Source organism: Meles meles, chromosome 18 (assembly GCF_922984935.1).
Source record: "Meles meles chromosome 18, mMelMel3.1 paternal haplotype, whole genome shotgun sequence".
Classification (NCBI taxonomy): Eukaryota; Metazoa; Chordata; class Mammalia; order Carnivora; family Mustelidae; genus Meles; species Meles meles.
This window is the reverse complement of record NC_060083.1, coordinates 30959855-30987453: the sequence shown is the minus strand read 5'-3', so window position 1 is coordinate 30987453 and position 27599 is coordinate 30959855. Positions and strand designations below refer to the sequence as shown.

At 37.5% G+C, this 27599-nt stretch overlaps 1 protein-coding gene across 2 annotated transcripts in view; it reads left to right on the top strand.

Annotated features, from left to right (window-relative positions):
- GDPD1 (glycerophosphodiester phosphodiesterase domain containing 1) overlaps nucleotides 1-27599 on the top strand; it is a 50608-nt gene that overhangs the window by 11361 nt on the left and 11648 nt on the right. For both annotated transcript variants that reach the window (XM_045985150.1, XM_045985149.1), the window contains exons 3-6: nucleotides 14137-14272; nucleotides 17368-17413; nucleotides 23440-23558; nucleotides 24096-24185. In XM_045985150.1, the coding sequence (XP_045841106.1) occupies nucleotides 14137-14272; nucleotides 17368-17413; nucleotides 23440-23558; nucleotides 24096-24185 (391 nt within the window). The remainder of the gene's footprint in view (nucleotides 1-14136; nucleotides 14273-17367; nucleotides 17414-23439; nucleotides 23559-24095; nucleotides 24186-27599) is intronic.

The window sequence follows — 27599 nt, the reverse complement described above, 5'->3', positions numbered from 1 at the left end:
CGGACAGAGATCACAAGTAGGCAGAGAGAGGTAGAAGCAGGCTCCCTGCTGAACAGAGAGCCTGGTGCGGGGCTCGATTCCAGGACTTTGGTATCACGACCTGAACCAAAGGCCAAGGCTTTAACCCACTGAGCCACCCAGGTGCCCCTGGCTTAAGTTTTTATTTTGTTTCTCATCATTTAAAGGTACCTTAGAATTTAAGGGTGCGATGGGGCGCCTGGATGGCTCAGTGGGGTAAAGCCTCTGCCTTCAGCTCAGGTCATGATCCCAGCGTCCTGGGATCGAGCCCTGCATCGGGCACTCTGCTCAGCAGGGAGCCTGCTTCCCTTCCTCTCTCTCTGCCTGACTCTGCCTACTTGTGATCTCTCTGTCAAATAAATAAATAAAATCTTTAAAAAAAATATTAAAAAAAAAAAAGGAATTTAGAGGCTCCTGGATGGCTGTTGGTAGAGCATGTGATCCTTAATCTTGGGGTTGTAAGATCAAGCCCCACATTGGGCATAGAGATTACTTAAAAATAAATAAAATAAGGGGCGCCTGGGTGGCTCAGTGGGTTAAAGCCTCTGCCTTCGGCTCAGGTCATGATCCCAGGGTCCTGGGATAGAGCCCCGCATCAGGCTCTCTGCTCAGCGGGGAGCCTGCTTCCTCCTCTCTGCCTGCCTCTGCCTACTTGTGATCCCTGTCTGTCAAATAAATAAATCAAATCTTTTAAAAAAATAAATAAATAAAATAAAAATAACAAAGACACCTGAGAGTTTATTTTTCCTGTTATCAGGTACAGATGTACTGCTTCTCCATGTTCTAGTTTCATCTAAATCCTATCCTCCTGTGTTTGTCATTGCTTATTCTTCCTGTTCTCCAGTACAATGCCTTTGGCTATAATCACCAAATGGTCTAAAACCCTAAAAATGCAAAAACTTTCCTCCTGTCTGTGGAAAAAACTTTCCAGATTCTGAAACAAAATAATTTAACTTACTTTAAGTCAAAATAAAACACAATAAAATAAAGTAAGTTACTTTATGTTATCTTCTCTACTGAGATCATATATGTAGGTATCTTTAGATATCTATATAATGTATACATCTAGATATAATTAGATATATATAACATACATAATGCATATATATATAATTGTATTTGTGCAGTTTACACTGAGACACATACACACATACATATACCTTCCCCCCCATATACTATGATTTAACAAATATTTGTTTCCTGGCATGTAGTGATATATATTACCTGGGGAAAAAATATTTATAACTTTGAGTGATTTTAGCATTTTTTTATATTTAAGGTATATTATTTTGTAAGTTTCCCCCATATTTTTTGCTAAATTTTTACCAACCACCCTTATTTATGAAATTGAAATACTTGATTATATAATAAACTGTTTCTAAGAGTGGTACATTTGTATAATAAATTATTTTTAAGGATGAGGTATAAATATTTTTATCTTTGAAGATTTTAATGAACTGAAAACCTTTTTGATATTTAAAGAATGTCTTCCTTGGATGGTTTTTACTTGCTAGATACAACATTACATTTCCCATCTTCAGATTTTATTTATTTATTTAACAGAGAAGAGAGGGAACACAAGCACAGGGAGTGGGAAAGGGATAAGCAGGCTTCCCACTGAGTGTGGAGCCAGATGCCGGCTCCATCCCAGGATCCTGGGATCATGACCTGAGCCAAAGGCAGATGCTGGACCCACTGAGCCACCCAGATGCCCTAAGAAACTATTTTTAAAATGTGAAATGTTTGGGGCACCTGGCTGTCTCAGTCCAGAGGACATGCAACCCTTGATCTTGGGGTTGTGAGTTCAAGCCCCACATTGATTACACATTGAGTAGAGATTACTCAAAAAAAAAAAAAAAAAAAAAAAAAAAAAAAGGAAGGGGAAGAAATGTTAAATGTTTGAGAGTAAGATGTGAGGGTATGTAGACAAGACGTATTTAGGAAACTGAAAGGACTTTAAGAATGTATGGAAAATTAATTCATTATAGTGGGTCTAAAGAAGTAATTAGGATTGGGGTACCTGGGTGGCTCAGTCAGTTATGCCTCTGCCTTCAGCTCAGAGCATGATCTTGGTGTCCTGGGATTGAGCCTCACATAGGGCTTCCTGCTCAGTGGGGAGTCTGCTTCTACCTGTTCCACTCCCTCTCTCCCTTCCCCTTCCTGCTCATACTCTCTCTCTCAAATTAATATCTTAAATACTTATCTTAATAAGTATCTTAAAAAAACACAAAAAATTAGGAAAAAAGGTATAATTAGGACTGAAGAGAAATTATTATATCTCACAATTCCTTCCTTCCTTCCCCCTTCCTTCCTTTCTCTCTCCCTCCCTCCCCCTTTCCCTTCCATCCTTCCTTCCTCTCCTTTCCTTTCCTTCTCTTTTCCTTTTCTTTTTTGTATGTCACAATTTATAAAAAGTCCTGTAATATGGTTTATTAAATGCTTTCACAAACACCTTAGGTTATGAATATGACTCTTCTGTAATTCCTTTGAGAGCAAGAATCTTTCCATATTAATCTCTCAACCTCTAACACCTAATTATGATGCTAATAGATTCTCACTAATGGCTTACTGAACGAGATGTGGAATGGGGCACTCAAGATCAAAGAACATTAACAGAAGACAAATGAAGGAGACAGAAACCATCCATAATAAGCGGAAAACCAGAAACTAAGGAATGGTACTACACACACATATTCGGAGTCACTAAGCCCTTGAGTATGTAAAATCTGGCTCTTAAGAGCTAATAAAACTAGGTTATTAAACCAGGCCGCCTTTGTAAATACCCATAGGACAATTTGATCCCCATGGTATTAACATGAATGGTAAAAGAAAGAAACAAATTGTTTTAGCAGTAGCTGGAAGGGTAAGTTGGCAGACAGTCAAAGTAATTAATCAGTGACCTAGTTTTCATGATACATTTTTCAGAATATCTAATTAATACAATACTAATTTCTCATCTATGAAATGGGAATAATAACAAACCTCAGGAGTGCGAGGAATAAATGAGATTCAAATAAATACCTTAATACAGGGTCTGTTACTTATTTGTTTGTTTTTGGGTTTACTATTTTTAATTTTTTCCAAATTTTTATTTAAATTCTTTTTTTTTTTTTTAAGATTTTATTTATTTATTTGACAGAGAGAGATCACAAGTAGGCAGAGAGGCAGGCAGAGAGAGAGAGAGGAGGAAGCAGGCTCTCTGCCGAGCAGAGAGCTCGATGTGGGACTCGATCCCAGGACCCTGAGATCATGACCTGAGCCGAAGGCAGAGGCTTAACCCACTGAGTCACCCAGGCGCCCCTATTTAAATTCTAAATAGAGTTTAACATATAGTGTATAGGGTCTGTTTTAAATTGTTCATGTATTGTTCCTGTGGAGTTTCAAGTAATTTCACATCTTTTAGAGCTAGAGTTTTTATTTCTTTTTCTGGTAATGTTGAAGCCTTGACTTCCCTTTTTCCGTCTGTAATCAGCTTGTCAGAAAATCAGCTATTTGGGGGCATGTGGGTGGTTCAGTTGGTTAAGAGTGGGACTCTTGATTTTTGATCAGGTCATGATCTCAGGGTCATGAGATGAAGGCCCAAGTGGGGCTCCATGCTCAGCAGGGAGTCTGCTTGAAATGCTCTCCCTCTTTCTCCTTCTGCCCCTCCCCTGCTTGCTCACATTCTCTTTCTCTCTCCAAGATAAATAAGTATTTTTTAAAAATTCAGCTATAAAATATCTAGTGCTTCAATTGAAGTAGATGCATTTTATCATATTTGGGAAATTTTGAAGGCCAAAGTGATAAAAAAAAATTTCCTTTTTCTAGCTATGTTCTAGCTATTTGTATATCAAATTTAGGATAATTTTATTAGGATAATTTACAAATTGTCCTGGATGTACTCATTTACTATTGCTTTAAATTTTTACTAGCTTATTGATAAGAGATTAGCATAGAGTAAATAGAACTACATTTTTTAAGATTTTATTTATTTATTTGACAGACAGAGATCACGAGTAGGCAGAGAAGCAGGCAGAGAGGGGGTGGGGGGAAGCAGGCTCCCCGCTGAGCAGGGAGCCCGATGCGGGGCTCGATCCCAGGACACTGGGATCATGACCTGAGCTGAGGGCAGAGCCTTTAGCCCACTGAGCCACCCAGGCGCCCCTAGAAAATACTTTTTATATAATTCCTAAACATTTCTAAAAACAGCCAACATTTCAGTTGAATGGAAACTTTAAACTTAGATTTCTCAGGTAAAATGTATAAATATTTTTTATTTTAATTTTTAATTTTTTAAATTAACTTCTAAAATTTTATTTATTGTGCTCATGTTAGCAGCACATGTACTAAAATTAATTAATCAATCAATCAATTATTTTAAGTAGGCTCCACACTGGGAGTGGAGCCCAATGCAGAATTTCTTTATTTTATTTTTTATTTAAAAAAAAAAACTTTATTTATTTGAGAAGGAGTGAAAGAGAGAAAGGGAGAAGCAGGCTCCCTTCTCATGACCTGAACTGAAGGCAGACACTTAACTGACTTAGCCACCCAGGTGCCCTGCAGAATTTTTTAAATACAGGAAAATATAGATAACCGCTGCTCTTACTACCCTTCACACACACATACAAAAAATAAATAAATAAACAAATGAAAGATATGCACATGACCAAAAATCAGTAGTAACAATTTTTTTTAAAGCAATTTTTTTTTTAAAGCTATATGAAGGATTTCAGGATTTTATTTCTTTTTTTTTTTTTTTTAAAGATTTTATTTATTTATTTGACAGAGAGAGATCACAAGTAGGCAGAGAAGCAAGCAGAGAGAGTGAGAGGGAAGCAGGCTCCCTGCCGAGCAGAGAGCCCGATGCGGGACTCGATCCCAGGACCCTGAGATCATGACCTGAGCCGAAGGCAGTGGCCTAAACCACTGAGCCACCCAGGCGCCCCCAGGATTTTATTTCAAAACTGTTTGCTGGCTACATATATTGTTTACAGTTTCTACATTTCTTATTCTTTTTAGAAAAATTGAACAGTATAACAATATTTAAGGAAATTTAAAAATACAGAAAAATAAATCTACCAAAAACTGTTTTTGTTTACTTCTTTTTGCATTTTATTTTTATACATTTGTGGTTCTAGCACACAACTGACCAATAAATATTCTCTTTTAAAGGTGGATATCCGGGGCACCTGGGCAGCTCAGTTGGTTAAGCGACTTCCTTCAGCTCAGGTCATGATCCTGGAGTCCCCGGATCGAGTCCCACATCTGGCTCCCTGCTCAGCAGGGAGTCTGCTTCTCCATCTGACCCTCTCACCTCTCATGCTCTCTCTCTCTCAAGTAAATAAATAAAATTTAAAAAAATAAAATAAAGGTGGATATCCTTCAGAAGAGGACACATAAAGTTAGTTATTTACATCTTAGTAAGAATTACATTAAGGAACCAAGATAGTTTGTTTTAAAAACATTAAGAAACTTTTACTCAATTGCTAAAACTTTATTCCTTAATTGACATATTTATATACAAATTTATATTTGCATTTGTATATCATTTTTATATTCTGTGTTTCAAGCTTAAGTATAAAACAGAAGATACATTCACCCCACTTAGGAGATCATAGGCAAAATAAGAATCATGAGTGCTTATGTATTTAAAAGGATGTTCAGTTTTTCGTAGATTAAATTCCTGCTGTAATTCATTCTGTTGGTGATCAGTAAATTGGTGTCCAAAATGTTGTCTTTTAGATACAATATATTAATAATGGAAGTATCCTTATTTTGCCACTTTAGAAGTTTATATTCTAAAAACAAATAATTCTGGATGTCTGGGTGCCTCAATGAATTAAGTCTCTGCCTTAGGCTCAGGTCATGATCTCAGGGTCCTGGGATGGAGTCCTTGCATTGGTCTCCTTGCTCAACAGGGAGCCTGCTGCTCCTCCTGATTATGTTCTCTCGCTCTCCCTCTGACAAATAAATAAATATAATCTTAAAAAATAAAAAGGGGCTCCTGGGTGACTCAGTCTGTTAGGTGTCTGCCTTCGGCTCAGGTCATGATCCTGGGGTCCTGGGATGTGCCCCATGTCGGACTCCCTGCTTCCTGGACAGTCTGTTTCTCCCTTTCCCTCTGCCCTTCTCCCCTGCTCATGCTGTGCGCGCTCTCTCTCTCTCTCTCTCTCATGCTGTCTCCCTCTCTCAAAGAAAGAAATAAAATCTTTAAAACAACAACAACAAAAATTCAAGCAATCTATGTGATGTAAAAAATTGGCCTGTTCAAATCTCTAGTTCCAGTCCCAGAAATACAACTTATTAGAGATAAGCCCTGTAACAATTTGGTCTGTATCTTTTCTAGTCTTTTTAATATATAAACTACACTTCAATTAAAAAATTATTTTTCCAGGGTGCCTGGGTGGCTCAGTGGGTTAAAGCCTCTGCCTTCGGCTCAGGTCATGATCCCAGGGTCCTGGGATCGAGCCCCACATCGGGTTCTCTGCTCAGCAGGGAGCCTGCTTCCTCCTCTTTCTCTCTCTGCCTGCCTCTCTGCCTACTTGTGATCTCTGTCTGTCAAATAAATAAATAAAATTTAAAAAAAATTATTTTTCCAAATCAAACAAAATATAAACTTTATTTTACATCACAAAGGATCCTATCTTACTTGCTTTTTTCATTCAGATATACTTCAAAAATGCCATTCCATGTAAATATTTTATTCTTTTAAGAATAGTCTTACTATGGGGCGCCTGGGTGGCTCAGTGGTTTAAGCTGCTGCCTTCGGCTCGGGTCATGATCTCGGGGTCCTGGGATCGAGTCCCGCATTGGGCTCTCTGCTCGGCGGGGAGCCTGCTTCCCTCTCACTCTCTCTGTCTGCCTCTCTGTCTACTTGTGATCTCTCTCTGTCAAATAAATAAATAAAATCTTAAAAAAAAAAAAGAATAGTCTTACTATGGATATGGATTATCACTGATGATCATTTAGATGCTAGTGGGATAATAAATAAAATTTAAAATGTTAATAGATATCTAATAGATAAGTAAAACATGGCTTTAGTCCACTCATTTAGAAATGTGTTGGATACCTGTGATATGCCCAACATCATGAACATTAGAAAGTATGGAGCAGACATAGGCCTTTCCTCTCTAGGAATTCAATCTTATTGTAGAGACCTGACCTCATATAAAGCCACTAGTAAACAATTCAAGTGCATGGGAATCTATTGCACAAACATAATTTATCTACTTTTGTATCTTCTCAGCCTGTTCCACTCACCACAGCTCTTACTCTTTCCATTCTTGAATTTTGAAAAGAAAAATTCTTTCTTTCTAAAACTTTCTCCCTGCTCCACCCATGTTTACTTTTCTTCATCTTGAAATGTCACCCGTGGTGATTAGTGCATAAAGTGTTAGGTGGGCATTTTACATAGAGTTTTTTAAACAAATATTTATGGAATACCAGCTGTGCAAGGTCCTGTGCCTGGGCACTAGGAATATAAGAGTAAACTAGTCATAGCCCACAAACCCTTTACGTAAAGAACTCCTGTCTCACTGGGCAAGGGGAGATAAATGGATATGTTCAAAACAGTGTGGTAAATACTAGGACAGAGTAAACACAGGGTGCTACAGGAAGTCCTGGCAATGTAGCAGTATGTAAACTGGTGACCCAATCTAATCTGGGGGGATTGGGAAAGATATCCCGAAGTGGTTTCTAAGCTTAGACCTGAAGGATGAGTTAAGAGTTAGCAGATAGGGGGCGCCTGGGTGGCTCAGTGGGTTAAAGCTTCTGCCTTCGGCTCAGGTCATGGTCTCAGGGTCCTGGGATCAAGCCCTGCATCGGGCTCTCTGTTCAGCAGGGAGCCTGCTTCCCCCTCTCTCTCTGTCTACTTGTGATCTCTGTCTGCCAATAAATAAATAAAATCTTAAAAAAAAAAGAGCAGATAAAGGGAAGAAAAACTGTTGAAAACCTGTTACTGTGTATATATAATATACATTCCATAAAATGCACAATCTAAGTATATGACCCAGTAAATTTAAACATAATGTATATACCTTTGTAACCCTCACGTAAAGATGTAGAACATTTCTACCACTCTTGAAGGTATCCTTGTGACCTTTCCTAGTCCACATTACTTGCCCCTAGAAGGCCATTATTCTAATTTCTATTATGATGAATTGATTTTGCTTGTTCTCAATAACATAAGTGTAATCATACAGTATTTACACTTTTGTCTCTGGCTTTTCTTTCTTCATTTTGTATCTGTAAGATTTATCCATGATGTGTGAAATGATGTTAGGTTTTTTAAAAGATTTTATTTGAGAGAGAGAAGGTGAGTGAGTGAGAAAGAGAGCATCAGCAGGGGGAGGAGGAGGCAAAGGGAGAGGGAGAAGCAGACTCTCCCCTGCGCAGGGAGCCTGATTCGGGACTTGATCCCAGGATCCTCGGATCATGACCTGAGCTGAAGGCAGATGCTTAACCGAGGGAGCCACCCAGGTGTCCCTGTTATCTTTATTTATTTATTTATTTTTTTAAAAGATTTTATTTATTTGACAGATCACAAGCAGGCAGAGAGGCAGGCAGAGAGAGAGGAGGAAGCAGGCTCCCTGCTGAGCAGAGAGCCCGATGCGGGGCTCGATCCCAGGACCCCGGAATCATGACCTGAGTCGAAGGCAGAGGCTTTAACCCACTGAGCCACCCAGGCGCCCCTGTTATCTTTTTTTTTAATAGCCAAATGCATTCATTCCTCTCAGATATATACTTAGCAGAAGTGGAATTGAAGGATTATAGGGTAGGTCTACATTTATACCTTCCAAAATGATTGTACCAGTTGACCCTCACACCAGCAATATAGAGTTCCAGTCCTCCACTGTCTTTCTACTTTATTGTCAGTCCTTTTAATTTTAGCCACTGTAGTGGCTATGTAGTGCTATCTCATTGTGGTTTTAATTTACATTTCCCTGTTGAATTTTGATGTTGAACATCTATTCATACACTTACTGGCCATTTGGAAATCCTCATCTGTGAAGTGCCTGTTCAGATGTGCATCTGTTATTTTACTGTATAGTGTATTTCTTGCAAAAGACATTCCAGGCAGAAGAGTATAGAAAGTGTGGGGGTGTTTGGGGTGTAAGGTGCAAGGTGGGGAGGAGGTATAGAGAGCTGATATTATCATCACTGTTTTGCAAGTAAAGAAACTGAAGCGTGAAGAAGCTAAATAACTTGCCCAAGTAAGTGGTAGAGCCAGCGTCTGTGCTCTTTATCTCCCAACTTTCTTGAGGTATAACTGACAAATTATATTTCATATAAAATGTGATGATTTGATATGTGTATACATTGTGAAAGGATTCTCACCATCAAGTTAATTAACATGCCCATCACTCACATATTTACCCTTTTTCGTGCAGTGTTTATACTCCTTAACCACTGTGATATTCCCTTTGTAAAAGTCATAGGATCTCGAATGTGAAAGGAAGCTTAGAGATTGTCTGATCTAATCCTTTCAATTTTTTTTCCTTTTTTTAAATTAAAAAAATTTTATTTTATCACGATAAAATATACATAACATACAACTTACCGTTTTAACTGTTTTTAAGTGTACAGTTCAGTGTCCTTAAATACAATCACGTTGTTATGGAACCATCACCACTATTCATCTCCAGAACTTTTTTCCCATACCGAAACTCTGGACCCATTCAGTAATAATTCCCTAACTCCTTCCCCACCAGGTCCTGGTGACCACCATTCTACTTTTATTTCTATCAATCTATTTTAGGTATATTTATATAAGTGTGGAAACATTAAATATTTATATTTTTGCTTTTGGCTTTTTTCACCTAGCATAATGTTTTAAAGATTTGCTCACTCACGTTGTGGCATATATCAAAATTCCCTTCTTTTTTCTTTTTTTTTTTTTTTTCAGATTTTTTTATTTTTAAGTAATCTCTCCACCCAACATGGGCCTCAAACTTACAACTCCGAGATCAAGGGTCACATACTCTACCAACTGAGGCAGCCAGCCAGGCTCCCCAGAATTCCCTTCCTTTTTAAGGCTGAATAATATTTCTTTTTTAGGTATATACCACATTTTGTTTATCTATTCATTAGTTGATAGACAGTTAAGTTGCTTCTACTTTTGGCTGTTATGAACAAGTCTATGAACATGGTCGTATAAATATTTCTTTAACTCCCTTCTTTCAAATCTTTTCTGTGTATACCTAGAAGTGGAATTGCTGGATCATATGGTAAATCAATGTTTAATTTTTTTGAGTAACTGCCATTTTATATTCCCACCAACAATATACAAGGGTTCCAATATCTCCACATCCTGGCCAATACTATTTTTTTTCTCTTTTCTTCCTTCCTTCTCTTTTTAATAATAGCCACTCAAAAAAAACCAAGTTGTGTTTTTTTTTTTTAAATTTGTTTCTTTATTTATTTACTTATTTATTTTAAGTAATCTCTACACCCAATGTGGGGCTCAAACTTAACAACCCTGAGATCAAGAGTTGCACACTCATCCAGCTGAGCCAGCCAGTTGTCCCTCTTATTGTGGTTTTGACAGGATTTCCCTAATGATTAGTGATCTTTCCATGTGCTTATTGGCATGTCTTCTTTGGAGAAACATCTATTCAAGTCCTTTCCCCATTTTTGAATCAGGTTACATTGTTGTTGAGGTTTAGGAGTTCTTTATATACTGTGGATATTAATCCTTTATCACATAGATGATTTGCATGTATTTTCTCCCATTCTATAGGCTACTTTTTTTCAATTTAAAAAAAAATTAAATTCAATTAATGTATGATGTGCTATTAGCTTCAGAGATAGAGTTCAGTGATTCATCAGTTTTGTATAATACCCATTACATGAGTCCATTACATCACATGCCCTCCTTAATGTCCATCTCCCATTTGTCCCATCCCCTCACCTACACCCCTCCAGGAACCCTCAGTTTGTTTCCTATGATTAAGAGTCTCTTATGGTTTGTGTGGACTACCTTTTTACTTTGTTGATAGTGCTCCTTGGTGCACAAAGTTCTTAATTTTGATGAAGTACAATTTGTCTTTTTTTTTCTTTTGTTGCCTGTGCTTTTGATGTCATAGCCAGGAAATCATGCCAAATCCAGTGTAGGGAAGCTTTTCCCATATGTTGTCTTCTAAGAGGTTTTTCATTTTAGGTGTTATGATTAGGTCTTTGATCAATTTTGAGTTTATTTTTTGATATGGTGTTAGGTAAGGATCCAACTTCATTCTTCTACGTGTGGACATCCAGTTTTCTCAGCACCATTTGTTGAAGAGACTGCCGTTTCCCCATTGAATGGTTGAAAATCATTTGACAATATATAAGAGGGCTTATTTCTGGACTCTATTTCATTGATTTATATGTCTGTCTTTTTTTAAAATATTTTATTTATTTATTTGACAGAGATCACAAATAGGCAGAGAGGCAGGCAGAGAGAGAGGAAGGGAAGCAGACTCCCCACTGAGCAGAGAGCCCGACGTGGGGCCTGATCCCAGGACCCTGAGACCATGACCGAGCTGAAGGCAGAGGCTTTAACCCACTGAGCCACCCAGGTGCCCCTATATGTCTGTCTTTATGCCAGCACCATATTGCTTTGATTACAGTAGCTTTGTAGTAGGTACTGAAATCAGGAAGTGTGAGTCTTCCAACTCTGTTTTTAAAAGATTTTATTTATTTATTTGATAGAGCACAAGCAGGGGGAGCAGCAGGCAGAGGGAGAAGCAGGCTCCCTGCTGAGCAAGCAGCCCAATGCAAGACTTGATCCCAGGACTGAGCCAAAGGCATCTGCTCAACCATCTGAGCCACCCAGGCACCCCTCTTCTTTTTCAAGATTGTTTTTACTCTTTGGGTATATGCATTTTACAGTTTTTTCTTTTAGTAACATGGGGCTTAAACTCACAACCCCAATTTCAAAAGTCACATGCTCTTCCGACTGAGCCAGCTAAATTCTAAAGGCATTTTAGAATGGAATTTTCTATTTTTGCAAAAAAACGTTTTTGCAGAATCATTGGGATTTTGATAAGACTTGCATTGAATGTGTAGATCCATGTATCTTAATATTAAGTGTTCTAATCCATGAACATGGGATGTCTTTCCATATATATATATATCTCCTTTAATTTCTTTCAGCAGTGTTTTACACCTTTCATTGTACAAGTCCCTTACTTCCTTGGTTAATTCCCAAGTTTTTGTTGTTGTTGTTGTTTTTGTTTTTTAGGGGCAGAGGGGGAGAGGGAGAGGGAAAGAGAGAATCTTAAGCAGGTTCCATGCCCTACACAGAGTCCAATGTGGGGCTCAATCTCATAACCCTAAGATCATGTCCTGAGCTGAAATCAAGAGTTGGACACTTAACTGACTGAGCCATGCAAGCACCCCAGTCTTTTTATTTTTTTGATGCTATTACAAATGGATTGTTTTATGATTTCCTTTTCACATCATTCGCTGTAACTGATTTTTGTTTGTTGATTTTTTTTTTGAAAGACTGTATTTATTTGATAGAGAGATCACAAGTAGGCAGAGAGGCAGGCAGACAGAGAGAGAGGGGGAAGCAGGCTCCCCGCTGAGCAGAGAGCCAGATGCGGGGCTCAATCCCAGGACGCTGAGATCATGACCTGAGCCGAAGACAGAGGCTTAACCCACTGAGCCACCCAGGCACCCCTGTGTGTTGATTTTTTAAAAAGATTTCATTTATTTATTTGAGAGAGCACAAGTGAGGGTGAGGGGAGTGACAGAGAGAGAGAGAGAAGCAGACTCCCCGCTGAGGAGGGAGCCCAGTGTAGGGCTCAATCCCAGGACCCCAAGATCATGACATGAACCAAAAGGCAGACGCATAACCAACTGAGCCACCCAGGCACCCCATGTGTTGATTTTTGTATTCTGCGACTTTAGTGAGTTTATTAATTCTAGCAGTTTTGTGTGTAGAATCTTTGAGATTTCTATATACAAGATCATATTGATCAGAGATAATTTTACTTCTTCCTTTCCAATTTGGATGCCCAGCCCCCCTTTTTTCTTACTTAATTGCTTTGGCAGGGATTTCTTTTCTTTTTTATTTTTTTAAATTTTATTTTATTTTACTTTTTCTGGCTGGAATTTCTAATCCTATGTTGAATTAAAGTGACAAAGGCTGGCACTAATTTCTTGTTCTTTAATCCTATCATTTTATAAATGTGAAAATGTAGGCCTAGAGAAAGGCGTTTACTTGCCCATAGTTATACAGCAAGTTCATAGCAAAGCAGGAACTGGCATCCAGACATTTTTAACTTCTGATCCACTGTTCTATCCATGATATTCGGTTGGCAGCAATTTTTTTTAATTCAAATACAACTGACAATGTTCTATAGAATGACACAAATTAAAGATCAAATGTTGACATATTTCAGAGACTTGACTTGAAAAACCAAAGATTTCTCTAAGTACATTAGTGAGGATAAACACCACTCAGCAGTGATTGTGAGGAAAGAAAGAACAAAAATGTTCCAAGACAGTCTTCAAAGACATCCCAACTTTGCTGGAGTGCTCTAAGAGCCCACTTAGATTCTGTAGTCTTCTACGGGTGAAGGCGACAATGTGGGGGTTCTGCAGGGCCTGGCATCCTAGCGGGGACTTATTCCAAATCCAGAGTGGAAGGCATCTCCCTGGCTTCATCACTTTTCTTGGTAAATCTCTCTTCTCTGATGGTCATGGTGACTCTGCACCTGGTCGCCCTGAAGGCCGGGTCTCCATAGGGTGGGTTTTTGTCATTGACTGTGGGGGCTTTTCTGAGCCATGGCCTTGCTCTCAGAGGACTCAAGGCATTTGAGTTCATGGCACCCATGTATCTTTCGATCCCCGCTCAGTTCAGTTTGGGACCCCTTCCACACTTCAGCTCATGGTCTTGGGAAGAAGTGCCTCTGTTACAGACTTTGGATAGGAGAGCTGGTTATGGAAAGAGGCAACATGATTCTCTTAATCTGTGTTTACTCTAGAATATGACATCAATAAATCATAATAGATGACAATGTAGAGAAATTTTAGGGTTATGAGATGTTTTGCTATTTGATTTGTAACTCCTTTAATTTTTACACCTAGTGTATATAATGTAAATAAAGTTTACTTAACTTTCTAATGTCATTATTCTTCTCTGCATTTCTTCAGTGCAGTTACAATTGGAACTGATATGCTGGAATTGGATTGCCATATCACAAAAGATGAGCAAGTTGTAGTGTCCCATGATGAGAATTTAAAGAGGTCAACTGGGGTCAATGTAAACATCTCTGATCTCAAGTACTGTGTAAGTAAAAATGCATGATAAACTAATATCTAGTAGATATTAGGACCTGTAGGGTTTTTAAAAACAAAGAATGCCAGATAGTGCTTCAGTAAATAAAGATAGTGATTAAATAATGATAGTGATTATAATGAGGAAATTATAAAAACTATTCTAACTTCCCGGGAGGATTTATGCTCACTACAGAAATCTGTGGATACATCTTTGGAGAGTTATTTTTATAAGTATTTTAACAAGATTACCAAAGTCCTCAAATGTGAAACTACTGGATTTCAACTTGCTTGAAGTATACTACAATTTATTTGGTTCAGATTGAATGTATGAATTAGTTTTAATCTTCAAGAATAGGAAATCTGATTTTAGTAGTTTACTTGCCATTATATTAGAGACTGATAAGTGGATGGAAAATAATGCTTTATTTTACCACCTAAAGAAAACTTATGTTAACAGAATACCATCTGTATGTGTACCCTGTATGTTCTTTGCCTGGTTGCGGTCCTACTGTATATTATAGATACTGTGTTTTTGAACACTTTAACATTATGGCATGATACACATTTTTCCATGCTTTTTTAAAAATTTATTTTTTTAAGTTACTTTTTTTAAGATTTTATTTATTTATTTGACAGAGAGAGAGACAGCAAGAGAGGGAACACAAGCAGGGGGAGGGGGAGAGGGAGAAACAGCCTTCCTGCTCAGCAGTGCTCAATCCCAGGACCCCGGGACCATGACCTGAGGTGAAGGCAGACACTTAACGATTGAGCCACCTAGACACCCCCAGGCTTTTCTTTCTTTCTTTTTTAAAAAGATTTATTTATTTTAGAGGGAGAGTGAGAGAGAGTGAAAGCGGGGGAGGGGTAGAGGGAGAGTGAATCCTCAAGCAGACTCCCTATGGATCCAACGTGGGGCTTGATCCCAGGACCCCGAGATCATGACCTGAGCTGAAACCAAGAATCAGATGCTCAACCACCTGAGCCATCCAGGCTTCCTGCTTTTTCTTTTCTTTTTTTTTTTTTTAAATAGACTTTAGTTTTTAGAGCAGTTATTGGTTCACAGTGGAATTGAGCAGAAAGTACAGAGTTCCCACATAGCTTCTGACCCTGCACAGGTCTAGTCCCCCCACTCTCCCTTCAACATCCTGAACCAGAGTGGTATATTTGGTACAATCTATGAACCTACAGTGACATTCATTATCACCTCAAAATTCATAGTTAACATTAGGCTTTATTCTTAACATAGGATGACATGTCGGTTTTATAGTATAATGGTGTATCAACTATTGTAGTGTCGTACATAATAGTTTTACTGCCCTAAAAATCCTCAGTGTTCTGCCTGTTCATCCTTCCCCACACCTAACCCCTGGCAACCACTGATCTTTTTATTGTCTCCATAGTTTTATCTTTTCCAGAATGTCATGTATTTGGAATTGTGTGGCATTTAGCCCTTTCAGATCCCATGCTTATTTTTCATAAACATTTCAAGTGACTACAGTTATTCCATCGAGTGGATATAGAGGAATTTTTAACCATTCTTTCTCTGTTGTTTGGCAATTAAATTAGTTTTATGTTTTCACCATTAGAGATAACACTGCACTGAACACCTTCATGTGTAAAGATAAAGGTTTCTCTATATTTATATGCTTTATATAGAGTTTTTAAAAGATATATATTTATGAAGACATGTATATAAATACACTTATATTTATTGAAAGTATCTATATAAAAATAAAAGTTATCACTTTTTTTAGTATATGTGGTGCCAAAGCAAGCACAAGTTATCTCTGTTTTTAAAATTATTTCCCTAAATAAAGTCCCAGCAGGGAAATTATTGGGTAAAAGATTAGGAATATTTTAGTTTCTTTATATTGAAAATTGTTGGGGCACCTTGGTGGCTCAGTGGGTAAGCCTCTGCCTTCGGCTCAAGTCATGATCTTGGGATCCTGGGATTGAGCCCCCGCATCAGGCTCTCTGCTCAGTGGGGAGCCTGCTTCCCCACTCTCTCTGCCTGCCTCTCTGCCTACTTCTGATCTCTGTTTGTCAAATAAATAAAATCTTTAAAAAAAGAAAATTGTTATTGCCAGCTTGCTTTCTGAAAGTGTTTAAGAGTTCCAAATCTAGGGCACCTGGCTGGCTCAGTTGGTAGAGCATGCAACTCTTGATCTCAAGGTTGTGAGTTCAAGACCCACACTGGTCTCAGAGGTTACTTAAAGATAAAATAAAGTAAAAATTTCTTAAAAAGTGCTAAAATGTGGTGTTAGAGGAATTCCCATTTTGCTGTACCCTTACCATTATACGGTATTAAACTATAACAAAAATTTCCTAAATTTGGGGCGCCTGGGTGGCTCAGTGGGTTAAAGCCGCTGCCTTTGGCTCAGGTCATGATCCCGGATTCCTGGGATCGAGCCCCGCATCGGGCTCTCTGCTTGATGGGGAGCCTGCTTCTCTTCCTCTCTCTCTCTGCCTGCCTCTGCCTACTTCTGATCTCTGTCTGTCAAATAAATAAATAAAATCTTTAAAAAAAAAATTTCCTAAATTTAAAATTTCAATTAGCATTTATTTGATTATTTGTGAGTTTAAAGATTTTTCTGTATGTTAGTCATTTTAAAAAATTGTCTATTCGTGACACTTGTCCACTGAGATATTGAAATTTATTATTATGATGATTATTATTTTAAAGATTTTATTTATTTGAGAGAGAGGGACACACAGTGAGAGAGGGAACACAGGCAGGAGAGTGGTAGAGGGAGAAGAAGGCTCCCTGCTGAGCAGGGAGCTCAATGCAGGGCTTGATCCTAGGATCCTGGGATCATGACCTGAGCTGGAGGAGATGCTTAACGACTGAGCACCCAGGCACCACTAAATATTTATTATTGAGAAAAGGTCCACATTAAATAGTACAGATTTCTTGTAAGTTGTGAAAGTAAGTAGTTACCTGGTTAATTTGCTGTTCGGGATGTTCAGCTAAAGTGTGCCCTATAGTAAACATAGGTAATTTTTTTTCTTTTATTTTTTGAAGAAGAAAATCTTTGTCTCACTGTAAGACACTAAAATATTTTTAAATTCTTGAGAGCTAACTTTTTTTAATCCTATCTTTTAAAGGAACTCCCACCTTACCTTGGCAAACTGGATGTCACATTTCAAAGAGGTAATATTTCCCATTTGCAGCTTACATATTTACATTAAAGTATATTCATTTACACTGAGAATTAGATATACATGTGTGTTTTCTTCTGATAGTAAGTTTCAGCTAAAAGTACTGCCCTCAATACTTACTCTCTCAGACCTACAAATCTGAAATCTTGACCCTGAGATGAAGGCTAGAGATTTAACTGGCTTGTTCTATTTAAATTTATGTACAGTTAATTTAAGTCTGAATACTAATTACAAGAAACCCAGATATTATTAGGGCTACTTTGCATTTCTGAAGCTTCAAATTCTAGATGATTACTATAATTTGTAGTAATAATCCATCATAAGTTTAAAAAAAATGAAAAGATACTGAAAAAAACCCCTTTCAGATCCTTACTGATTCTATACCATTTGATTTTATGTCATTTCACTGCTCCCTATCTTAAATTATTAGAGAGAATTCTAATACTCAGATAAACCACCCATTCCTGGTCACCTGCACTTTTTAATCATCAGCATAGCAGTTTTCTGTCTTGTGAGGGAATATTTCTCACAAAGGAACATGTTCCTTGGCCCAGTTTGTTGGATTTGTTAGAATGGAACATGTTAGGATGGAAAATACACCAGCTGGAGATGCAGGTTGCTAAGCAGGTAGAGCCCCACACTGTCTCAATTCAGCCTCGTGTTTTGAATGATTCAAATTGTAACTCAGTAAAACTATAAGACGTTACATGTTGGGGACCTTGGTGTGGTATGCTTTGAATATGGTTAAAACCTTGGTTAAATGTCAAGATCTAAAGAACTGTTAACTGCTCTGTGTACTAGGTTTAAAATTGGTCACTATAATTTCTCCTTGACTGGAAAATATAAGAAAGCCAAATAAGAATCAGAAAATTGTTTAAATTAGCTATTTCTAAAGGATGTTTAGATCTAAAAATTGTTTGATGTTACTTTTCAGGTAAGTATCATTAAGCTGTGTTGGTTTGCAGGAACATTTTTTTCATTCTTGTGATTAACAGGATTATATTTGCCAAGCTATTATATATTTATGTCAATTATGGATTTGTGAAATTGTGTAAAATACTTCATAAGTCAAGGTTCTTTTTTATTTGGGGGGGGGTTCGTTTTGTTTTGTTTAATTTTTCCCCTTGCAGAGCAAAGCCAAATCCTTACAAAGATTAAAAGTTCCTTTGAGGAAGAAATTTATTCTAATTTTTTTTTCAGATTTTATACTTCTTTTTTTAAAGTTTTTATTTATATACCTTTTGTCATAAAGTCAAAAAATTTATGAATATGCAATGACCTTTGAGACCATATAATTCTATCTCTTCCTGTTTTAGATAAGGAAACTGAGGCCTAAAGATGTAAATTAACTTGATTAAGGTCATACAACAAATAAATGACAGAGCTAGGACTTGAAATTAGGTCTCCTTCTAACCAGGCCAGTGTTCAGCTGCACCACGCTGCTTCTCCTTCCGAAGAGTCTTTCTCTCTCTCTTTTTTTTTTTTAATTAAGTAGGCTCTTTGCCCAACATGGGGCTTGAACTCATGACCCTGAGATCAAGAGTCACATGCTCTACTGTCGAGTCAGCCAGGCTCCCCAAAGAGTCTCTTTATATGCCTTATTAATAGCACTGCCATGTACTCTCAAGCTTTAGACACCTATAAAAAGAATTAATTTTTTGTTCATATTGCATTCAGTTTATCACAATTAACTTAAGACTCTGTCTCAAATGTGAAGTTTACTGCATTTTAAAATAGGCTAAGATACTGTATTATAAAAACTTGACTCAGGTAGATAGTTGTCCCTCCTCCTTTTTTTTGTTTGTTTAGTCTTATTCCTCTGCTCAGAACTAACTATTGCTTAGTTTTAAGTACTGTAGAGAGAGAGAGAGACTACCAACTCTCGGAGGAATACAGATTTTAGGCCTCTAGCTTTCTTTGTGGTTCATAATTTACTGAAGAAGTAATTTTTTTAAGGTGCTTTGATGTGCCAGAGGCTACATTAAAAAATAAATATATTTATTTATAATATAAATATAAAGAATATAAAATGTGTTAACCAAAGGGTTTGTTATTACCTATCCTGCTTACTTAAAAATAGCCTTTTTTTCATGAAAAATACATAATTTGGGTAATCTAGAGTTGGTCAGAATGGTCGGTTTTCAAGTGCCAGAGGCTACATTAAAAATATATATTTATTTATAATATAAATATAAAGAATATAAAAATGTGTTAACCAAAGGGTTTGTTATTACCTATCCTGCTTACTTAAAAATAGCCTTTTTTTCATGAAAAATACATAATTGGGGTAATCTAGAGTTGGTCAGGATGGTCGGTTTTCAAGTTCCAGCATGTTTTTAGAGGCTATTTCACTCATTCCATCACCCAGCACATCTTACGGCAAACTGCTTGCCTATCACTCTTGTTTTCCTCTCTCTCTTTCTGTAGTATTTCCTAGGTGGTTCTCTTCTGCCCAGAACTATACTGGAGACAAACTTCTTTCCCCAGCTCATTTTCTACACTCTTGCTGGCTGAGGCATCTATTGTAAATATCTTAACATAACTTTTAGAATGGGCTTTTTTCCCCCTTAGTTATTAACATAACTTTAATTTCCTTGTTTCTCCCACTATTAGATGCAACATTCTTCTTCTTGTATAATGTTCCAAAGTTAGTTTTATCTGTTTGACTTTTTTCTAAGTTGATCCTTGCAAACATCTTAACCTGAGTGTGAATAGCTATGGCCCATGGCAATTCTTTCAACTGACAAATTAATTTTTCCACACTTAACAAGCTAACAGAATTTTTACTTAACTAAAATAGCATTGTTTAAATGGAGTGTGGTGGTAGAAATGTTCTGTATTTGCACCGTCAGTTACAGTAGCCAATAACCACATGTGACTGTTGAGCACTTAAAATGTGGCTAGTCCACCTCAGGGACTGAATTTTTAGTTTTATTAATTTTAATCTAAATAGCCCTATGTGGCTAATAGCTACCATCTGAAACAGTGCGGGACTAGAATATAATGTTCAGACGTTTTAGATTGTAACAGAAATGAGTTTACACCAGCTTAAGGGAAAAAAAGAAACAACAGAGATTTATTTTATCATTAACTGTCTGTAATAGTGGTAGATCTGATGTTAAACATTATTGAATCCAAGGGCACAAAGTGGACCCTTCGAGTCATTCTATGGTTTTGCTTCTCTTGGGTCTTATCTTCTTCCAGTGTAGATGGATTTTGTCCTTGTGGCAGGGAACATAATCATTGACAAATTCATATCCTGCCCACACATTGACCCAACGGTAAAAAAGCAATCCTCCCTTTGAGCTTCAGGGGAAAGTTCTAGAGAAAGACACTGATTGGCCTGGCATGGCTCATGTGTCTATCCTTGAGATAGTCACTGTGGACAAAGAAATAGGCTATTATGATAGACCAGACCTAGGTCATACTCTTGCCCATGAGAATAAAGGGGGAGTGGGTCCTGTTTTTGAGAAACCAATCAGAACAAAGTGGAATAAAGGAGATGCAGTTTTCCAAGGGAAGAAGGGGTGCTGGGTAGGTAAATACAAGCTAAATTTTTATATGTTAACAGAATTTTTACCATTCAATTCATAGTCTATAATAAGTCTAAACTTGGTTATTATAAGTGCTAGAAATCCACATCAAGATAGTTCAAAAGAAATTTTTAAAAGAACGTGGTTCTAAAAAAAAAGAATTTGGTTCTCCTAACTAAAAAGCTTAGAGGTTCTATGCCTTCAGACATGGAACGCATGCCTTTAGTTGCTTAAGCAATAATTAGTCTGTATCTCGGTTTCTTGGTCTGGTTTCATTTATGTTAGCTTTGTTCTCAGGCACACCTTCTACACATAAAGATGGACTCTGCCAACATCAAAAGTACATGATGCATTCAGCTGAGGATTTCAGAAGACCTCTTCTCACGTTCACAGTGTTATGCTTAAGGTCCATGTGTTCTCTTTGGGGCCGAGGTGACAGAGCCAAATCATGGAGTGTCTGGTCAAAGTAATCCAGAGCCCATCTGAATTACAAAGAGTAGTAAAAAAGCAATAGGAATGGAATATAGAACAGTAATAACATTACAAAACAGTAATACATTTTTCCTTTTTTTTTCTCATTTACATGCTGCCTTTTCATATGAGCCTTTATTAAATACAATTTTTGACATGGATTTAATTTACTTCGTTGATACACTTTGTACAATGAAGATGAAATAAAGGATCTGTTCCCGTTTTGTTATTCATATAGAAGTGCGATCGAAGTTTTGGATGGAAGGGCAAATTTTATGATACTTACATAGCATGCATATATATTATGTAAATGATTCAAGGCAAAAGAGATTAGGGAAAGAATAAAGAAAATAACTGTCAGGAAAGGTAAAAAAAGTGTTTAAAAATCCTCTTCTAATCTTTATTGACTCAGTTTTCTTTGAATAGCTACATGGATACAATTCTTTAACACATTCCTGAATTAGCATGTATTTCCCTTGCCCGAACATAAATATTCTCAATCTCTGAAAATTTTCAATGGTGATCTTATAGTAGAACTTCCCAAACAACCTCAGTATCCACTAGTAGAATAGTAGAATCTTCTACCCTCTAGGTTCTCAGGAAGGATTTGTAACAAAAGAGATTAACAAGACAAAAACAAACAAATTTATTAATATACTTATATGGCAGAAACTCAGGGATGAGTAACTCAAAGGCTGGCTAGAACTTGAGTTTGTATAGCATCTTTTTTTTTTCCTTAAAGATTTTATTTATTTACCTGACAGAGAGATTGAGAGAGGAGAGCGCGCAAGCAGGGGGAGTGGGGTGCTTAGCAGGGAGCCTGATGCGGGGTTCTATCCCAGGACACTGGGATCATGACCTGAGCCAAAGGCAAACACTTAACCACTTAACTGGCTGAGCCACCCAGGTGCTCCTAACATCTTAACAAAAAGAGCCAATACATTTTCAGAGAATTGACAAGACAAATAAGGATTTTGAGTTTTTAGGGTAGCAAATCATGGGAAGCTAAGTATATGGGTGAATAATGGAAGATAAAGTCTAGTCAATAGTTTGTTAGGCAGAGTTCTGTGGTACTGATAATGGCCTAAAGTTGGTGATTTATGTTCTGCACAAATTTAAGTCGTGTTTCTAGGCAACCGAGAAGGGGCAGAGTGCTTCTTTTGTATCGGCTTCATCTCAGTTGCCTTTAGTTAAAGATAATCCTTGGGGCGCCTGGGTGGCTCAGTGGATTAAGCCACTGCCTTCGGCTCAGGTCATGATCTCAGGGTCCTGGGATCCAGCCCCGCATTGGGCTCTCTGCTCTGCAGGGAGCCTGCTTCCTCCTCTCTCTCTGCCTGCCTCTCTGCCTACTTGTGATCTCTCTCTCTGTCAAATAAATCAATAAAATCTTTAAAAAAAAATAATCCTTATGCCAAAGTGGCATATTTTGGAATGGCAAACTCTGTTACCTTTCTGGGGGAATAGTTAAATTAAAATAATTAAATTGTTGCATAATGGAGCATTTTAAAACCATTTAAAATAATTATAGAATAAGACTGGTGGATTATAATAATATCAATGTCATGGTTATGATATTGTACTATAGTTTTACAAGAGGTTATCGGGGAGTCTGGGTAAAAGGTGCATAAATCTCTGTATTTTTCTTGTAACTCCAAATGAATCTCAAAAATTTAATGAAAAAAACTTTAAATCAATTCTAAATTCTAAGTGTATTAACATGCACTATTTATTTTTTACTTTTGTAAAAAGATCAGGTTAAGATCTATAGGTACACTATAACTGTATTAAATTATGCATTGGAAAAAAACACTAGAGAGTATACTAAATGATCACAATGGTTATATCTAAGTTGTTGGATTTTAGATGATTTTCCTCTTCTTACTTTTCATCATTTTGTACATGTCCTATATAAATACATCCTATTGTGAAAACATACTTTATCTTTTTTTCTCCCAATCCTCAAAAAAGTGAATGTTATCTTTTAAAAATACTTTTACAAATCTTGCTTTCTCAGCATGCCAATGTGAAGGAAAAGATAACCGAATTCCATTACTGAAGGAAGTTTTTGAAGCCTTTCCTAACACTCCCATTAACATCGATATCAAGGTCAACAACAATGTGCTGATAAAAAAGGTACGGGAGCCAGTCCCTCTTCTGGCTGTGTTCTATCGGATTTCACAAACTAAGTAAGGCTACAGTAAGTGACTTCATAGACTGATAATGTTCAAGGAAATGTGATACTCCAGGGATCAGTATTGTTTTAAATAATGCCCTGGTAGAAAATGTCACTTTACTGTTGGAAGGCCTATTTTCAGAGCAAGCTGTCCTGTCCCAGTCATGGATAAAACTGAGCTCCTGTGAACCAGTTGTTCTGGCATGGATATAATTAACTTTTTCAAATTTACTTGCTTCCTTTGCCGTTAGTTTATATCAAGTGACTAAATAGTTGCATTCTATTAGATAAATCACAGAATGGTAAAATGTATGTAATTGCTTATATTTTATAAAATAATCTGAATTAAAAAAAAATCTGAATTCACATATTGGTTCTTCCCAAAGTTTATATTATTCACTGGCAGATAGTCAGTTGTAATCCATTTTTTAAGTGAAGTAATGTAAGTGGATTTGCCGGTAGGCACATGCATAAACTTTTGCATTTTTCACATGCAGGTTTCAGAGTTGGTGAAGCAATATAGACGAGAACACATAACAGTGTGGGGTAATGCCAGTTATGAAATTGTAGAAAAGTGCTACAGAGAGGTAAGCTTCCAAAATGATACAGGAATGATCTTTCTTGCTGTTGTTGTATATCTATAAATGTCACCAAAGTAATAATTTTTAAAAGTATCTTATTTCAAAGCCTTTATATAAAGACAGATGGCACTGGGTGGAAGCACCTAACCAGAAGTTTAGTAATAGAGGTAATGGATTTAATAGAAATCATGTACTTGAGGGCACCTGGGTGGCTCAGTTGGTTAAGCAACTGCCTTCAGCTCAGGTCATGATCCCAGGATCCTGGGTTTGAGTCCCACATTGGGCTTCCCCTGCTCTGTGGGGAGCCTGCTTTTCTTTCTCCCCCTGGCTGCCACTCCCCCTGCTTGTTATATCTCTGTCAAATAAAATCTCTAAAAAAAAAAAAGAAAAGAAAAAGAAATCATGTACTTGAAGCTGGCTCACAGAATTCTTATTTTCACATGCTAATATTAGTTGTTTGCCAACATTTTATTATGTACATTATGAAACAAAATATGATTCCTATTTTTTAATGTCTGTTTTTTGTTAGGTTATAGAAATTTTTGTGTAATTTTAAATTGAGGAAATGATTTTAGTCCTTTGACTCTAGAGTTCAAGCGTCTCTGTTCCCTACCTCCCAATCAGAATGAATCAGATTAAGCCAGGATCATAGTTATCAGGTGGTATATAAAAGTACGGCCATCTACCTACTGAAATTTTTCTGTTTGAAGAAAATATATCTATAAAAAGTTGATTTGATATACTTAAAAAAATTTTTTTTAGATATTTTATTTATTCATCTGAGAGAGAGAGAGCACACAAGCAGGGCTCCCCCTGAGGGGAGAGGGAGAAGCAGACTCCGCTGAGCAGGGAGCCCGATGTGGGACTCGACCCTAGGACCCTGGGACCATGACCTGAGCCGAAGGCAGACACTTAACCATCTGAGCCACCTAGGCGTCCGATATATATTTTTTTATTTTTATTTTATTTTATTTATTTGACAGAGAGAAATCACAAGCAGGCATAGAGGCAGGCAGAGAGAGAGGAGGAAGCAGGCTCCCTGCGGAGCAGAGAGCCTGATATGGGGCTCGATCCCAGAACCCTGAGATCATGACCCGAGCTGAAGGCAGAGGCTTTAACCCACTGAGCCACCCAGGTGCCCCCCGATATATTTTTTTAAATGAATTTTTATTCTAGTTTCTGATAATTTTCTATTCATTTTTCTTTTCTTTTCTTTTTTTTTTTTTACCATTTTATCCATTCACTTGACAAAGAGAGAGAGATCACAAGTAGGCAGAGAGGCAGGCAGAGAGGGGGAGGCAGTCTCCCCGCTGAGCATAGAGCCCGATGCGGGGCTTGATCCCAGGACCCCGAGATCATGACCTGAGCCAAAGGCAGAGGCTTAAACCACTGAGCCACCCAGGTGCCCCAATTTGATATATTTTGGTATGGTATGCTAAGCCTCTCTAAGCAAGTTTAGCTATATACTATACGTATTATAAGTACGGCTTATATACTGTAGCAAGTATAGCTAGGAGAATATGAAATTCAAAAATGTTAAAAAACCTTAAGCATGAAAGACTCTTTCAGAATACAAGTGATAGTGGTGATAGGGCAGAAGAAATACTGTGACACAAATAGCAATTCAAAATACAAAGATTTTTTGGGGAAGGCCTTCCTTCCTAGCAAAGAAGGCAAAAATATAGATCCAGAATTGGCACCATTATAATTAAAAGTACAGTTAAAGCCCTCATTAAAGCAAGTAATTTTTATGTATGTGCCACAGGCTCTCTGAGATTCCAAGGTTGCTTGTGTACAAAAGAAGAAAACAGCGATCATTGGGATGAATGGCTTCAGATTGCTAAGAATTTAGTGCTAAGACTTCTCCCTAATTGTTGTCTAATGGTATTTTCACGTGTCATTAAAAGTGACTGTACTGGAGGTCTTGTCACCTGCTGGTTGTTTTACATAACTCGAATGTTTTTTGTTTTTTTTTTTTTTTTTTTTTAAAGATTTTTTTTTTTTATTTTTTATTTATTTGACAGAGAGAAATCACAAGAGAGGCAGGCAGAGAGAGAGGAAGGGAAGCAGGCTCTCCGCTGAGCAGAGAGCCGGACGTGGGACTCGATCCCAGGACCCTGAGATCATGACCTGAGCTGAAGGCAGCAGCTTAACCCACTGGGCCACCCAGGCGCCCCTTGAATGTTTTTAAAAAATAAAAAATAGTGATAACAGCAAATGCTGGAGAAGATGAGGAGAAGCTAGATCTCTCCAGCTTGCCGGTGAGAATGTAAATTAGTACAGCCACTCTCTTCATTCATTGGGTGGTTTCTTACCAGACTAAACATACACTTCCCATATCAATCAGCAGTCTCACTCTTGGGCATTTACCTCAGAAAAATGAAAACGTATGCACATAAAAACCTGTATATGAATGTTAACAGCAGCTTTGTTTATTAGAGCAAAATACTGGAAACCAACCAAAATGCCCTTCAGCAGGTAGATGACTGAACAAACTGACATATCCACATGATACAATACTATTCAGTCACGAAAAGAAATGAACTATTGATAGCTGTAACAACTTGGGCTGTCCTAATACTCAAAAGACATTTTGCTTGGTGAAAAAAATTAACCTCAAAAGATTATATACTGGAATCTCTATATGATGATGATGATGATGATGATGATGATGATGATGATGATTTAAAGATTTTATTTATTTAGTTTACAGAGACATAGCGAGAGAAGTAACACAAGCAAGGGGAGTGGGAGAGGGAGAAGCAGGCTTCCCACTGAACAGGGCGCCTAATGCAGGACTCCATCCCAGGACCCTGGGTTCATGACCTGAGCAGAAGGCAGACACTTAAAGACTGAGCCACCCAGGCACCCTGGAATCTCTATATTATACACCTGAAACTAATATAACACTGTATGTTAGCTAACTGAAATTTTTTAGAAAAAAGAAAAAAAAAAACCTTAAGACAAAGAAAAAAACCAAAAAGGTTACATACTATATGATTCCATTTATGTAACATTCTCAAAACTATACACATTGAAGAGCAGATAAGTGGCTGCCAGGGGATAGAGACTGGGGGTCGGGTAGTGCGTGAGGGCGAATACCAAAAGGTAGTAGGAGGGAGTTCTTGTGAGTGATGGAACTGTTCTGTATCTTTCTTGTGGTGGTGGTTAAAGAAATTGATACACTGTTAAAACTGCACTAAACCAGGGTATCTGGGTGGCTCAGTTGGTTAAGCATTTGCCATTGGCTCAGGTCATGATCTTGGGTTCCGGGGATTGAGACCTGCATCAGGCTCCCCACTCAGTGGGGAGTCTGCTTCTCCCTGTCCCTGTCCCTCGTGATCCCTCTCTCACTCTCTTTCAAATAAATAAAATATTAAAAAAAAAAAAAAACTGCATTAACCCAAACACATGCACAAA